At 45.8% G+C, this 15,050-nt stretch overlaps 3 protein-coding genes across 3 annotated transcripts; 2 read left to right on the forward strand and 1 right to left on the reverse strand.

The window, feature by feature from the left end:
- Positions 1-798: 798 nt before the first annotated feature.
- On the reverse strand, positions 799-3,596 carry RhiXN_10545 (CHAT domain protein; the record flags this gene model as incomplete). Its single annotated transcript, XM_043330361.1, has 4 exons — positions 799-1,265; positions 1,321-1,585; positions 1,645-3,524; positions 3,584-3,596. 4 exons carry the CDS (start codon positions 3,594-3,596, stop codon positions 799-801), a joined length of 2,625 nt encoding a protein of 874 aa, XP_043184458.1.
- A 6,912-nt stretch (positions 3,597-10,508) lies between these two features.
- RhiXN_10546 (Retrotransposable element Tf2 protein) lies at positions 10,509-12,569 on the forward strand (the record flags this gene model as incomplete). Its single annotated transcript, XM_043330362.1, has 5 exons — positions 10,509-11,208; positions 11,253-11,410; positions 11,447-11,698; positions 11,743-12,015; positions 12,042-12,569. The coding sequence occupies 5 exons, from the start codon at positions 10,509-10,511 to the stop codon at positions 12,567-12,569; spliced, it is 1,911 nt and encodes a 636-aa protein (XP_043184459.1).
- A 1,085-nt stretch (positions 12,570-13,654) lies between these two features.
- Positions 13,655-15,022, forward strand: RhiXN_10547 (Retrotransposon-derived protein PEG10; the record flags this gene model as incomplete). The annotated part of the gene is made up of 1 exon (XM_043330363.1): positions 13,655-15,022. One exon carries the CDS (start codon positions 13,655-13,657, stop codon positions 15,020-15,022), a length of 1,368 nt encoding a protein of 455 aa, XP_043184460.1.
- Between the last annotated feature and the right edge of the window lie 28 nt (positions 15,023-15,050).

The following is a 15,050-nucleotide window of genomic DNA, read 5'->3' on the forward strand; positions in this document are numbered from 1 at the left end:
CCACGTGAGACGCGTACATCCAATCGCTGTGTTGTTTTCAATGACGACATGAGGCTGGGGAACATTTCCAACCTATGGACACGCCTATAGAGTAAGTTTACTTCACGTCCTGCACACCAGCCAAAAAGCTAGAGTTACTGCATATCTACCCCGAAACGGGTATATGAGTCTCCACCCATCTGCACTCCACCACGTGTCCCAACGAGGTTAATTCGGCAACTTGCGACAAACCTTGCTTTACGTTCTCGAATTTTTCTATATTGAATCCTATTTTACGGCAGAACTGATATTCTTAGCACAGCTTTTTGTACGTTCTGTGCGTGTCCTTTCCAGAGTCTTACCTGACTGTTCCAAAGGATCCGGACGCGAGGTTCTTGCTTTCGAAGTATACCTGCTCAATCTATATTTGGCCATATCATAAAGCCCGCACATCTCGATCCTTGAGCTTTATATTGGCATTCTATCCATTTGTATCAATATCCATGAATCTATGATCCAAAATGCGACCAGCACTTTATCTTGGAATTGTCACGTAATGGTGTATTTTACTTAAACACGTATTCATTTCACAGACAACAACGGTGATTGAGTATACTAGCCGTAGCCAGAAACTACTCTCGGAAAGCAGCCCTTTCCTGCGGAAGCATAAATCGGAAAACTTGCGAATATATGCGGTATAATACCAGGCTATATTGATTTGAATGTACCACATGTATGCTACCATATAGTACAATAATTCCACTTAAATCATCATAAAACATCACAAGATGATAAAATCTCTGAGACTACATTTTGTGATTACGAACCAATGTGGATATACGGCACCCACCGCCCAAACTCCTTCTCCCCAACCTTCTCGCGTAGCCCCGCAACAGCATAATGAACCGCTCTCCCCGCCTCTCCATTCCCGACCTTCCCAGCTTTCATCAACATCTCATACACCTTATCAGCCACAAACGGCGCATCCTCGTCCATCACAGACCACATCGACGCAACCACGCTCGGATACCCAGCCATCATCATCCCAGACGCAAGATGAATAGCCTCATCGGGCAACCGTTCGTCCCCCGTCGCAGTCTGGCACGCAGACAAAAACGCGAGTCCCTTGTTTTTGAACGATCGTTGGGTGATGGTCACTAGGTCGAGGGTCCCGTCGTGCAGGTAGAACCCGCTCTTGGTCGGGTTCATAATGTTCTGATGAGCGTGGCATGCCAGGTGCACCCAGTCGTATCGTTCCATCTCGGCGAGCACGGTTGCGGTTGTCGCTTGGTCATTTCAGCTGTGAGTACACCGCTCGGTGTTGTGTGTGGTTCTTAAGACATTCGAGCTCTCTGGTGACGCCCTGCAATGGACTGTGACCGGGTGTGATCGATTGACCGACGGCCAGCACCCGAGGAGGTCGATCTAGCACGGTAGGAACGGATGATAGCAGAGCATTAAGAGTAGGCGTATATGAGGATATGACATGGTCAAACACTCGTGATCGCGGTTGGCCGTAGTCCCCGGCCGCATGTAGCGGCAAGAAGGTGATGGCTCCTGTGGGACACCACGTGACATGGGGGAGGTCGTTTGGTGCATCGTTATCCTAAAGAACGCGCGTTAATATGCATATACACGGTGATAATGTCTAGTCGGCCGACGCACGAGGTATCCCAGGTAATCAAGCACCGGCTTGACGACTTCATTCCAGAGACTAGCAAGCACCAGCCCGATGTCAGGTTCAGGCTCTGACAGAGGCAGAGCCTTGGGCTTGAAACCGCGCTCTCGAAGTCGCTTGTTCCTCAGCATGGTGTCAATCTGCGAGCGAGCATTCCGCGCTTTCTCCTCGGTATAGTCGGAAAGAGCGAGATGGCCAACGTGGTCCTTTCCAGGCTTGATCACAAGCGCATCGCAATGGGCGTCGTGGCAGTTGATGACAACCACAGGTCCGTATCGAGCAGTCTTTAAGAGTTCCTTTACTTCCATGGGTCGAAGAAAGGTTTCGAAACCAGGCAACTTCCGTACCTGGGCTAGTAGATCGTCGTATTCCTTTGCCAATTGATGGCGATGCTCTGAAGAGTATGTGACAGAGCTGGGTGCTGGATTCTGGGAGCTTGCATGATGCAGCTGTTTTGCAGTTTCCCGCAGCTGAGCGGCCAAGGCTGGATACGACGATTCCAGAGTGTCTAGAGGAGACCGAAGCATGAGCGACTGATTCCACACCACGCATCGTGCATGCTCTAGCCATTCGAGCGCCAGACTATATTCAGATGAGCGAATGGCAGCAGAGGCAGCTCGGACTGCAACGTTCTCTACTAGGGACAGGTCATGGTACCGCTGAGAGGTAGTAGCGCCAAGCCATATGAAGTGAGGGAGAAGGTCTACCACCGCGCGGAAAGCTTCAATAGGGTTAAGGTAGTTGTATTTGGACGTCAGCTTTGCCCATTGAAAGGCGTTGTTAAACACGTCGCGAGCTGCACCTGTGAGCAGCTGAGAGGCTTTGCGAAATGAGTCGAGGGAGCTGTGCAGGCAGTCAGGATCGCTTGTGTAGAGGTACAGCTCGTGAGATGATACAGCCAAATTGAAATGGCGCAAAGATAGAGTGGGATGTCTATCGGGGGTCAAATTGAGCGCAAAAAAGTCGTGTTCGAATGATTTGTATAAATCAAGAAGTTTTCCTGTGCGTCGATATCTATCCGAGTACGACACCCCCAGAGTTGCATGCCGGCTCGGCAGGTCAGGATGGTCGTCGGGAGTAAGTTCGAGTGCACAAGAGCTATGTTTGACTGCTTTGTTCAGATCGTCGACTTGTCCCAACTCCCGATATCGATCTGTGTATGACACTCCTAGAGTTGCATGCCGGCTTGACAAATCCGGGTGGTTTTCGGGAGTGAGTTCGAGTGCACGAGATTTGTATTCAATTGCTTTGTTTAGGTCTGCAACTTTTTTCAGACGCCGATACCGATCTGTGTATGACACTCCTAGCGCTGCATGCCGGTTTGGAAGGTCCAGATGACCATCGGGAGTGAGTTCGAGTGCACGGGAATTGTATTCGATTGATTTGTTGAGGTCATCGCCCTCCCCCAGACGCTGATATCGATCTACATATGACACTCCTAGAGCTGCATACCGGCCCGGTAAGTCCGGGTGGCCGTCAGGAGTAAGTTTGAGCGCACGAGACTTGTATTTGATTGCTTTGTTGAGGCTGTCCACTTTACCGAAACGTTGATATAGAAGACCATAAGATACCCCAATATTAGCTAGCTGATTTGGAAAGTGCGGATTGGTTTCAGGCATGATTTCGAGCGCACGGACATCGTACTCCATTGATTTCTCCATATCGTCCAATTTCCCAAGCCGCCGATATCGATCATCATGATATGCTCCCAAGCACGATAACAGGGTCAACAAGTCTAAGTGTTCACTTGGAATCAGCTCCAGGGCACGATTTCCATAGTCAATTGCCTTCTCAAGGTCATCTAAGTTTTTGGACCGCCGAAACTCGTTGTGATAAAATTCTCCTTCCTTGTATAGATCTTTGTAGTCTATAAGATTACATATAAGTGGATGATGAAAAGATCCAGCAGCCTCCCTTGGCGCTCACCTAAGCCATCCATCGATACCCAAGAGTGAGCCTTTACTTTGACCTATGTCTGACACAATGCCAAATCTCTTGCTACTATCCTAGCAATCTTCTGCGGTACTCTTGATAATGACCTGTATTTCTTCCGCCAGTGATCAGAAGGTTATACGAGCTGTAATAGTTGTATCGAATGCCACACACTTCCCGGTTGCTGGTCCAACTTCCCGTTTATGATCGAGTAAACTGGTTGGTCACAGCCAAATGACTAATTCAATATACTGAACTTATGCCCTATCTGCACCTATCATGTCAAGAGATTAGTATTTTGCACTCGTAGCCACCACTATGAATTGCTTGAACTGCCTTTCTTGCCTTGTTATATGCCCTTAGTAGTCAGTACCACCAGAAGTTTTAAGACGCTCCCAAGTCCAATAGCTTGTCGTATGGGCTGAGTAGTATAATGGTGGTACGTTCTACTGGGCCCAGCTCTGCTTTTTGTCTTATCAGTGCGCAAGCGCAGAGATTGACACCTGATGCACAGCCTAAGTCCGACACCATCACCTCACGTGAACTCCCTAAGCCTTGTTCGTATGTGTCTCTTGTTACGCTTGTGATGGATGTATACATAAATCTCACGGGTCGTGGCTGATTCCTTATGCAAGTTGTTATGAATCACAAGTGTTGCACGTTGTGTAACCCTCTGGACTTCACCTGGACTCAACAGGATGAGACTTATAGGGGCCTTTTGTCACGTAGGTCTACTTTTGGAATTTAGTCTGCGTCTATCAAATATTCTTTACAGCACTTTGGTCGATTGCTGACTACAAATGGGTATGTCATTAACATTCAGCTCCGACCTTAGGCCTTTGGCCTCGTCCGCTTTACTTTGTTGAAATTTCTGGATTTGGGCTCGTATATGCACTGAATTTACAAGCATAAAAAGCACAGCATGAAGAACATATGGTCCAAGTGCGTGCTTGTTTCAGCGGAAATCAGGTGGCCAAACAGAACACTGACATGCAATGCAGATTAGATTATGGTGTTTCGACACTATTGGACTCTAATAGTATTCAATGACTTGATAGGCGACGAGGTCGTAATGACAGCATACATTCTCACCAACCCCGACGGAATACCTTAATTTACAACTTAGCAATTCATATACTCTATGCCTGTATACCAAAAGCTAATAGGACTCTCGATTTATTCCAGCAATAATATATGCTCAATCAGAAGTTAGGCCTCTGGACTTGCTCGTCGTACCACATATAGTTGTAGCAAACTCAATTACTCAAACACAACCATGTGATCACGGCTCTTAGTATCCTAACCATTCCTGTGTATCTCCGTAAGTTCCAATCCATAGCCTTTATTTTGGTAGAATAATTATGTAGTGATAGGGTTTGGGTCTAAGTTCTGAAGATATGATGTACTCGCCTCACGGTGATACGACGCTCTTCTTTCATGATCATGTGATTCCAGGATGGGCTTAGCCACGTATCAAATGTCAAGGGCCAGGCTTCGCAAATCTTGTCCAACTCACCTATTTTATGCTAGCACGAATGAGCTGGAAAAATGACAGCTTCTTCTAGTTAGGTCGGCCGGGCTCGAGGACCGCATTGCTTTAGCAAGTTTTCAACTCACTTTGTCTCTCATTATTTCTATTTTTGAATCTCAATTTATTATCCTGTACACCCTCTAGATCCGGTATGCAAGAAGCCCCAGACTACATAGAAAGAGAAGGAAAGAAAAAGCAAAAGAGAACAGCAAACATATAACGTGAAAAGTGAAAGGTGACAATGGGACAAAACATAAATAACAAAACTAGGTATACTTCAGTGTCGCTAACGCCCGACGGACAAGCGCCAACCTCCTCCGCCACCCACTCCAACCGCACGGTGTTTTTGAAGCACACCACCTAAGTAACTAGGAGCAAACTGATGGGGACCGGTCAAGCGCTCGCTCCCTATGACGGGAGCATAAATTGGTGTATTTGTTCCTCCATTCCCCTCCCTTATATCTTGGTCCGTTTCCCTGCCTCCCACCTTCAACCATGGGACCAGTTTCCATTGTACCGTCACCTTTGTTTTTTGTATATACCCAAATAAATACTTGGAGTCTTGTTCTCATACTTTAGAGTGTAATCGTCTGGGATTCTACTACTTTTGGGGCCCAATGGCTTGGATATATTAGATAATTTAGCAATAATTTGCCCGGAAGATAATATGATTGGTTATGATCAATAGAGCAAGCGGGAGGACAAAACTAAAGGGATTATAAAACACCATGCATCACGTTGCCATTCAAGTCTGAAGTCAAGCGCTTGGATACTTCACACATGGCGTGTTGGTATAGAGACAAGATATGATAAATAAAATATTTATTTGGGGAAAGCAGAACAAGGGCTTTATTTGTCATCAAGTTGAGCAGAGATTGAATCCTTAGAGGAGTCCTGAGTCAGTATTGTCAAGCACGTTTTGGTAGAAATTTACCAAGTAGATAACTTAATGTATACATGCCGCCAGAAAATAAGAGACCCAGAGCCGGGTCCACAGTGGTGATCAGAGTGTCCAGAGAGATCCAAGAAGGAGCCCAAGGGTATCTTTGTTGTTGACTGAGTCTCTCTGCAAACACCCTGCAACAAAAACATTCTCTCCACCCATGTGAGACACGTACATCCAATTGCTGTGTTGTTTTCAGTGACAACATGGGGCTGGGGAGCATTTCTGTTGTAGACACAATCAATACCACGGAATTTATTCCAACTTTCTCAGATTTAAACAAAAACAAACAGACTACATTTTCAATCACATGACTTTGGCGCTTATATCTTATGCTAAGCGCCAAGCCACATCCCCATCCGCGCTTAATCAGCATACATAGCTACCTCCACCTATGACAACATCATGACATGTCAGTGACACATATGAATGAGTAAGGCCAACTGCAGAGCGGGGTTCTTATTGGATATGGTTTTGCATATTATACATTTGTAATTAGTTCACCTCTGTAATATATAAGGAGGCCAACCAACCATGGTAACACCCAGGTCAATTACCTCTTGTTGCATCCACTCAGTGTACAAGGGCCTTATAGCCCAGTAAATACTTAGTTAACTACTTAGAATAGTCTACACTGCCTTAAGCGGCCTTGTTGTTGTACCTTGATAGCTTGTCACTGCCTTAAGCAGTCTTGTTGTTGTAGGATAGTTGCTTGTTGCTGTAGATAGGTTTGTTGTTGCCTTAAGCAACTTTGTCTCTTTTGTACCCTGCGGCCACAAGCGCCATCCCCCTTGACGCCCTAATGGATGTTTAGGACACTAGGTAATCAACCTTACGTTGGTTGCAAACCGTTCTGCATCCCTGCCACTAAGCCCCAACCCAAGAAGGTTACCTGTACTAGCACAAGCAAAAACACATGATTGGACTCCCCTTTCAGCTGGAATAATCAAAAAGCTGTTGGTCCCACATAGTAGCAAATTGCTATAAGGCAGGCTATGTTAAGAGTTGTGTAAGTACAGGAGTAAAAAAGAATTACTATATACAAGATGTATATGGGAGTAACTGAGAACTAGTATTAAGAATCAGAGTATATGCACAGAATATATGCACAATATAGGCTAGGTTATCAGGAATAACAACTCCTAACAAATAGTCTAGCAACTATGAGGTGCAGGTGGTTGGTTATGTATAGTACCTTAGACTAATGTTACTTAAGCCTAAGTCACTAAGGGTATGTATACTTAAGGTCTCTGGGATAGTACCTTAAGTAAGAGGGTTACCTGACTAATGTACAGGATTTATAGGGTTTGCCTAATAAGTATAGGACTTATAGATGCTTAAGTAAGACTTAAGACTTATGGGGTTTACCTAAAATATATCTAGGATTTATGAGATATTGTAGATAAAGCTATCTACAATATAGGGGGTATGGTGGATTGAAACACTATCACTCAGTCACAACAATCCTTACAGTATTGTTGCACTATACTCAATGTTGAACTCAACAACTGTGACAGTCAAGGGGCACAGGGTTGCAGTAAGTACGCTAATAGGTTACCCTGTGTCTGTTGGGACTGGCCTATGGTCTTAGTGTGCCAAATAACCTCCTATGCTATTTACAGTGAGTCAATCACTTAAAGTAAATGCGCAGATAAGCTGTTAAAGGCTTGTGTGTATATGTCAATATATAAGAGTAAAAGTAGGATGCATTAGAAGTGTCTTCACAGGGTCCTTTTATACCCTGAGAAGGCGCACAAACAAGTAATACATGATTGATACCAAGAGGGGGTACAGGAGGTACATGTGGCCACTGAAACACTTGAGGGAGCCAATACTTTGGTACATAGTAAACAAACAACAGATCCTAATATTTGCCACAAGGCAATGTTTGCCCCAAGGCAGTATTTACCTGTGTGGGTCCTTAGATGTCCCAAGGCTAAGTGTTTCATCCTTGGAGTAAACAGTCCCAAAGGTAGGATACTGCTGCATGTCATAACCCATATCTGGAGGGGTTATTACCATATATATCCACTGTCAAAGATATATATAGTATATATGATGCACAGTGATATCAATAATATAAGTTGCTGGGGGACGTTGCACTCCCCCGCCCCCCTAGCCGCGGGCCAATGTTAATGCCTGTGGGCAAGGTCTGAATAATTATGATAGAAGAGATTATGTCATCCCCCCCCCACCTCAAATCCGTAGTAGTTTAGTATAGTATTTGATAAAGGACTGGAGGGGGGAGGTCATGTGACCCTGGTGGACTGTCAGTCTCTAAGTCATGAGCCCTTAGAGTAATGACAGTTCTGACTGCATATATGTGAGTATATGCGGCCTTCTAAAGACTGTGGAATATCCTGTTAGTAGGTGGCTTGGTCAGGAGACATGCCAGCAAAGGCATGGGTTGTCAGAGTCTGACTAATGAAGAATGGGATATGCCTAAAGAGGCAGTGCTGGCTTTGGGGATAAGCAGAAGACTGCAACCAACACTTTAGATAGAGAGATTACTTGCCAAATATGGCACAAGACCCCTTAGAGTAGAGCAGGAGAGTGGGGAGGGTAGTCAGTAGATTGACAGGAGGTCAAGTTCTGGTCTGAATGCCAGAACTCTCCCTTCATTATATACATCATACAGAACAAGGGAACTGTAAAGTACAAAGGAGAACAATGGAAGACATACTACAAAGGTATGGGTAACTAAGAGAACAATAGAAGACATACTACAAAGGTATGGGTAACTAAGAGAACAATAGAACAATGCAACTAAGGACATATGGTAACTAAGTAACCAGAGGACAAAGCTAACAGGCTAAACAAAGGGACCATTCACATTCCATGTTGATTGCTCTGCCAGGGGAGTCCTGCATGGCCTGTGGTCATGTTGGGAACATCCCCTGGTCCATATAATTTGTAAAATTTAGATAAAATGATAATAGAATATTAGGGTATCTGTGTCCATGCCTCTTGGGTCATGACATGGGTCATGACAGGCTCCCTCAAGTGTTTCAGTGGCCACATGTACTCCTGTACCCCCTCTTGGTATCAATCATATATATGTCATGCCCTAGAGGCGTGACCACCTTAGAATCCACTAAGTCAAAGAAATAGTGAATATATGCGCTATTTTCATGAAGATTTATGGATTATGCATTTATGCTATTTAGGCGCTGAGCACTTATTATGTAATCTCATCACATGACCTTTAGTCATGTGATCTTGTTTTCTTATCTCTGGTCATGTGACCTTATCTTTGTTATTGTGTTTGTCACTGTATATACTATTCCCCTTGCTTGTTGAATATATAAGGAGGGTTCTGAGAGCCTTAAGCCTCAGAACTCAACCTCTTATCCCCTTCCACACCTACCTACCCTAAGACATACACTTAAGAGTATTGCCTGAGAGCATACCAGTCCTGTCAAAGGTTCCTTGCCCTGCTGTCTTAACAGCTTTAGTGCACTTTACTTTATATAGGTCTTGTCCTACCCTTTCCTGGCTTTGCCTTGAGCATTGTTAGGCCCTACTTGCTGATAAGTCCTATATTAGGCAATAGCTTGTTAGGTTTTACCTCTTGGTAGTTGTTGGCTCTGACAGTATATACTTGTTTGTGCGCTTCTCAGGGTATAAAAGGACCCTGTGAAGACACTTCTAATGCATCCTACTTTACTCTTATATATTGACATATACACACAAGCCTTTAACAGCTTATCTGCGCATTACTTTAAGTGATTGACTCACTGTAAATAGCATAGGAGGTTATTTGGCACACTAAGACCATAGGCCAGTCCCAACAGACACAGGGTAACCTATTAGCGTACTTACTGCAACCCTGTGCCCCTTGACTGTCACAGTTGTTGAGTTCAACATTGAGATAGTGCAACAATACTGTAAGGATTGTTGTGACTGAGTGATAGTGTTCAATCCACCATACCCCCTATATTGTAGATAGCTTTATCTACAATATCTCATAAATCCTAGATATATTTAGGTAACCCCATAAGTCTTAAGTCTTACTTAAGCATCTATAAGTCCTATACTTATTAGGCAAACCCTATAAATCCTGTACATTAGTCAGGTAACTCTCTTACCTAAGGTACTATCCCAGAGACCTTAAGTATACATACCCTTAGTGACTTAGGCTTAAGTAACATTAGTCTAAGGTACTATACATAACCAACCACCTGCACCTCATAGTTGCTAGACTATTTGTTAGGAGTTGTTATTCCTGATAACCTAGCCTATATTGTGCATATATTCTGTGCATATACTCTGATTCTTAATACTAGTTCTCAGTTACTCCCATATACATCTTGTATATAGTAATTCTTTTTTACTCCTGTACTTACACAACTCTTAACAGGCAGACCCCAACTAAAGTCAAAGAAGTCCAATCATTCCTAGGTTTTGCCAATTTCCTATGTTGATTTGTGGCCAATTTCAGTCACATGGCCAGGCTGTTACACAACTTGGTAAAGAAGGACACACCTTGGAGATGGGACACTAGGGAACAAGAAGCCTTCAAAGGCCTGAAGGAAGCTATCACCAATGCCCCAGTACTCTGCCATGCTGACCCAACCAAACCCTATTTCCTAGAGATGGACACCTCTGGCACGGCCCTGGGTTCCATACTTAGCCAACAACAGGAAGACAGTTGCTTACATCCTCTGGGATTCTTGTTGGAATCCTTCAAAGGTGCCAAACAGAATTACAACACCCACAACAAGGAACTCCTGGCAATCATCCGTTCATTTGAATACTGGCAAATCTTCCTGGAAGGGACCCTGCACCCCATCACCGTGTTCACCAATCACAGGAACCTAGAGTACTGGAAGGAGTCAAGAACATTCAACTGTTACCATGCACAATGGCACCTCCTACTAGCTGGGTACAACTTCCAAATTGTATACTGCCCTGGTAAACAGTCTGGAAAACCAGATGCCTTATCCTGCCAATCCAATCATGCCAACATTCCCCCTGACAACCAGACCATGTTACCCAACCCTATATTTGTCAACATAGCCATAGTCACACCCAAAAAAGAGCTCCAGTGCCAAATTGAGGCTGCCCTAGACCAAGACAAATCCCTAGAGGAAATCTTACAATTCCTCCAAAACAGTCAAAGGCACCCCCATCCATCAAACAAGCGTTTAGGAATTACAAAATGGAGGCAGGTCTAATATTCTATCAAGGGAGAATTGTGGTCCTGGATGTGGGAGCCTTACAAACAGAGTTACTAAGGATTTACCACAACAGCCCCTTGGCAGGACACCCTGGGAGACAACAAACCCTGGAACTGTTATCATGCACCTACTACTGGCCAGGCATCTGCGCCAACACATATTGGCATGTTGACTCTTGTGAAACTTGCTAATGGATTTGAAAGCCAAAGTACTCTCCCATACTGCCTCAGCCCCTTGAGCTCCCTACCAGACCATGGCAACATATATCTTACAATATGATAGTAGACTTGCCCAAAGACAGTAACAACAACTCTATCCTAGTCATTGTGGATAGTTTTACCAAATATGTCATCCTGGTGGAATGCTTGAAAAAGCTCAAAGCTCCAGCACTGGCAGACCTATTCCTACAGCATGTGTGGAAACGCTATGGCATGCCCAAAAAACAGTCTTGGATTGTGGAAGGGTCTTCAACAACAAATTCCTCAGGGCATTGTACCAGCACCTAGGGATAGACCCCCACTTCTCTTTGGCTTACCACCTGCAAAGCAACGGACAAACAGAACAAGTAAACCCCACAGTCAAACACTTCTTACGGGCTTACTCAGGAACTAATCAGAAGGACTGGGTCAAATGGTTACCTATGGCGGAGTTTGCCTATAACAACGCAGTACATAGCAGCACTGGCAAATCTCCATTTAAGGCACTATATGGATGGGAGCCCTCTCTGACCCCAAGCAATGTTCCAACAAATGTCCCAGAAGCAGATGACATGGTTGCACAAATAAAGCGCAATGGCAGGAAATCAAGGCCGCACTCCGGCAATCCAAGACACGTATGGTAGCCAGAGAAGCAGGAGAACCACTGGAATTCAAAATTGGAGAAGAGGCCTGGTTGGACGCCAGAAATGTGAAACTGAAAACCCTGAGTCCAAAGTTAACCAAGCAACGCCTAGGTCCCTTTAAGATAATTGAGAAAATCTCTGACCAAGCATACCATCTAGAGCTTCCGCCAACCATGAGGATCCACAATGTCTTTTATGTGGGGCTACTATCTAAAGTCAGAAGGGACAAGAAACATACCTTTGAAAATTGCCCACCACCAGTCACTGTGGACAGTGAAGAGGAATACAAGGTTGAAGGCATAACAGACGCTGAGGAAAGAGACGGGAAATGGTACTTCTGGGTAAAATGGAAGGGATATGGGTCCAAAGAGAACACATGGGAACCTCAAGAGAACCTAAACACACATGTCATAACCCATATCTGGAGGGGTTATTACCATATATATCCACTGTCAAAGATATATAGTATATATGATGCACAGTGATATATTAATATAAAGTTGCTGGGGGACATTGCACTCCCCCTGCCCCCCTAGCCACAGGTGTTGTAGACACAACAGATACCAGGGAATTTATTCCAATTTTCTTGATTTTAAACAAAGTAGAATGGACTACATTTTTGATCACGTGACTCCGGCGCTTATATCATACACTAAGCGCCAAGCCACGTCCCCAAACCGCGCTTACTCAGCACACGTAGCCACCTCCACCTGATGACATCATTACAACACGTATGCATGAGTAAGGCCAACTATGGAGTGGGGTTCTTATTTGATAAGGCTTTGCATATTATACATTTGTAATTAGTTCACCTCTGTAATATATAAGGAGGCCAACCAACCATGGTAACACCCAGGTCAATTACCTCTTGTTGCATCCACCCACTGTACAAGGGCCTTACTGCCCAGCAACCACTTAGTTACACGCCTTAAGTGTTGGACTCACTGTACATACGTAGCTTGCCACTGCCTTACAGTGTGTGGTCATTGTAGATAGGTAGCTTGTTGTTGCAGGTAGCTCCCACACCGCTTTAGGCGGTTTTCACTTAGTTCCATACGGCCACAAGTGCCCACTGCCTTGACGCCCCTTAAGGACGTCTAGGACACTAGGTAATTGACCTTAAGTTGGTTGCAAACTGTGCCCACCAGCACCCCTTTACTTAGCTCAACAACAAGAAGGACCCCTGTACTAGCACAAGGGAAATACCGGAGATTGGGATTGCCTTTTGCTGTCAATAATCAAACCAGCGTTGTCCCCTCCTAGTACCAAATTGCTATAAGGCAGGAAGTCCCTATTGCCCGCATACCCTGGTTGCTGCACCCTTTACCAGCGGACCTAGACAGCCAATACACCCGCTTGCAGAGACTGGGTTCTACATCACACCTGCCCACGGCTGTGATTAGCAATTCCTACTGTTCAATGCTAGGTTGTTTGACGCAAGGTCTTAGCAATTGAGTAATAAAGCGCTCATAAGTCCTGTTACAGGCACCTTCCCTCTCCACCTTGCCACATTACCTCCTGCACACCCCCTCAATCTTCCTCCTGAGCAACCACCACACGCTGGACGCTCATGCCCCACTCATACAATGGCACCCATTCCTGGCCACCCTCTCAAGCTGCTCCCCTGTTGATCAAGGACAGTTGGGACCCAAATTTCCGCCAGCCTCCCCTGAGCTTGGCAAAATCAGCCTCAAACAAGTCACCGCCTCTTATGGGGACTACAAACCCAAGTTACCACATCAAGCAGACCCTCTTGGAACAAAATGAAATTAATCAAGAGGTTTGCACCAACGTTGAGAACATCTCCCAGACAGTCAATGTTGTCAAGGATGGGCTTGCCCAGCTACAGCTCACTTGGGGTCCCCACACCCCTGAAGATCAAAAACCCCCTGCAGTTGAGGAAACCCCCTGGGCTGCGCCCAAAGCCAAGCCTATTGGCAAGGCTCTACCCTTCCTTGGGGCCCCAGCCCCCATCATCTCTACAGGGGCCCCCAGGCGCAAACCCCTCACCCTTTTCAACCCTTACCCCTCCTCATCCTTCCCTTCAGGACCGGCTCCAGCAGCCCCTACAGCACCTCCAGCAGCGCCCCAAGCCACTCCGGCACCGCCTCCAGCCCCCTCTACCGTAAAGGTGGACCACCCAGATGCCTTCAAAGGCAAGATTGGCTTGGAGGCCAAACAATGGCTAACACGGATGTTAGCTTGGGTTTGCCTAAACCAGAGGCAGTTCCCCTTGGACCTGGAGGTCTTGAGCTTCCTGTTGATGAACATGACGGAAGCAGCTGGGGCCTGGGCCCATCCCCATCTGGACCAACTAGGGTCCCACCGCGCGCTCATCCAAACCGTGGATGAGTTTAAAATTGAATTCCTGGCCGCCTTTGGCAACCCAGATGCTACCAGAGCAGTGGAAAGAAAAATAACCCTCACTCAGACCAGCACTTGTGCCAAATATATCACTAAGTTCCGCACGCTGCAAATGGAACTCAATTGGAACAATGCTGCACTCCGCAGCCAATTTGCGCGGGGACTTCACTGGGAGGTCCAAAGACAAATTGCCACAAGGGAGAGGCAACCCTGTACTTTGAGGGAACTCCAAGATGCCTCCCTCATCATTGACAATGCTCTCCGCAAGGAGAGAGCCAGCCACCCACAACAGGGTAGTAAGCCTGGTAAAACCTCCAACACCCCCAACCAGGGGGCAAATACTGGCCAACAGGCCACCAAAACCAGCCCCCTCTCTTCCAATCCCAACTATGTCTTGGAGGAGGAACGCAACTGCCGCCATGCAGAAGGTCTCTGCATCAAATGCGGCAAACCAGGGCACAGGTTTGCCAAGTGCCAGACCAGATGGAAGGCCACCCCAAAGGAGGATAAGGGGAAAGCCAAAGAAACCGCCAAATTAGGCAAAGACTCAGAGTACCAATTGGGAAAAGAGTAAGGGTCTCTGCTGCCGCGCACAAGAACCC

This window comes from Rhizoctonia solani, chromosome 11 (assembly GCF_016906535.1).
Source record: "Rhizoctonia solani chromosome 11, complete sequence".
Taxonomy (NCBI): Eukaryota; Fungi; Basidiomycota; class Agaricomycetes; order Cantharellales; family Ceratobasidiaceae; genus Rhizoctonia; species Rhizoctonia solani.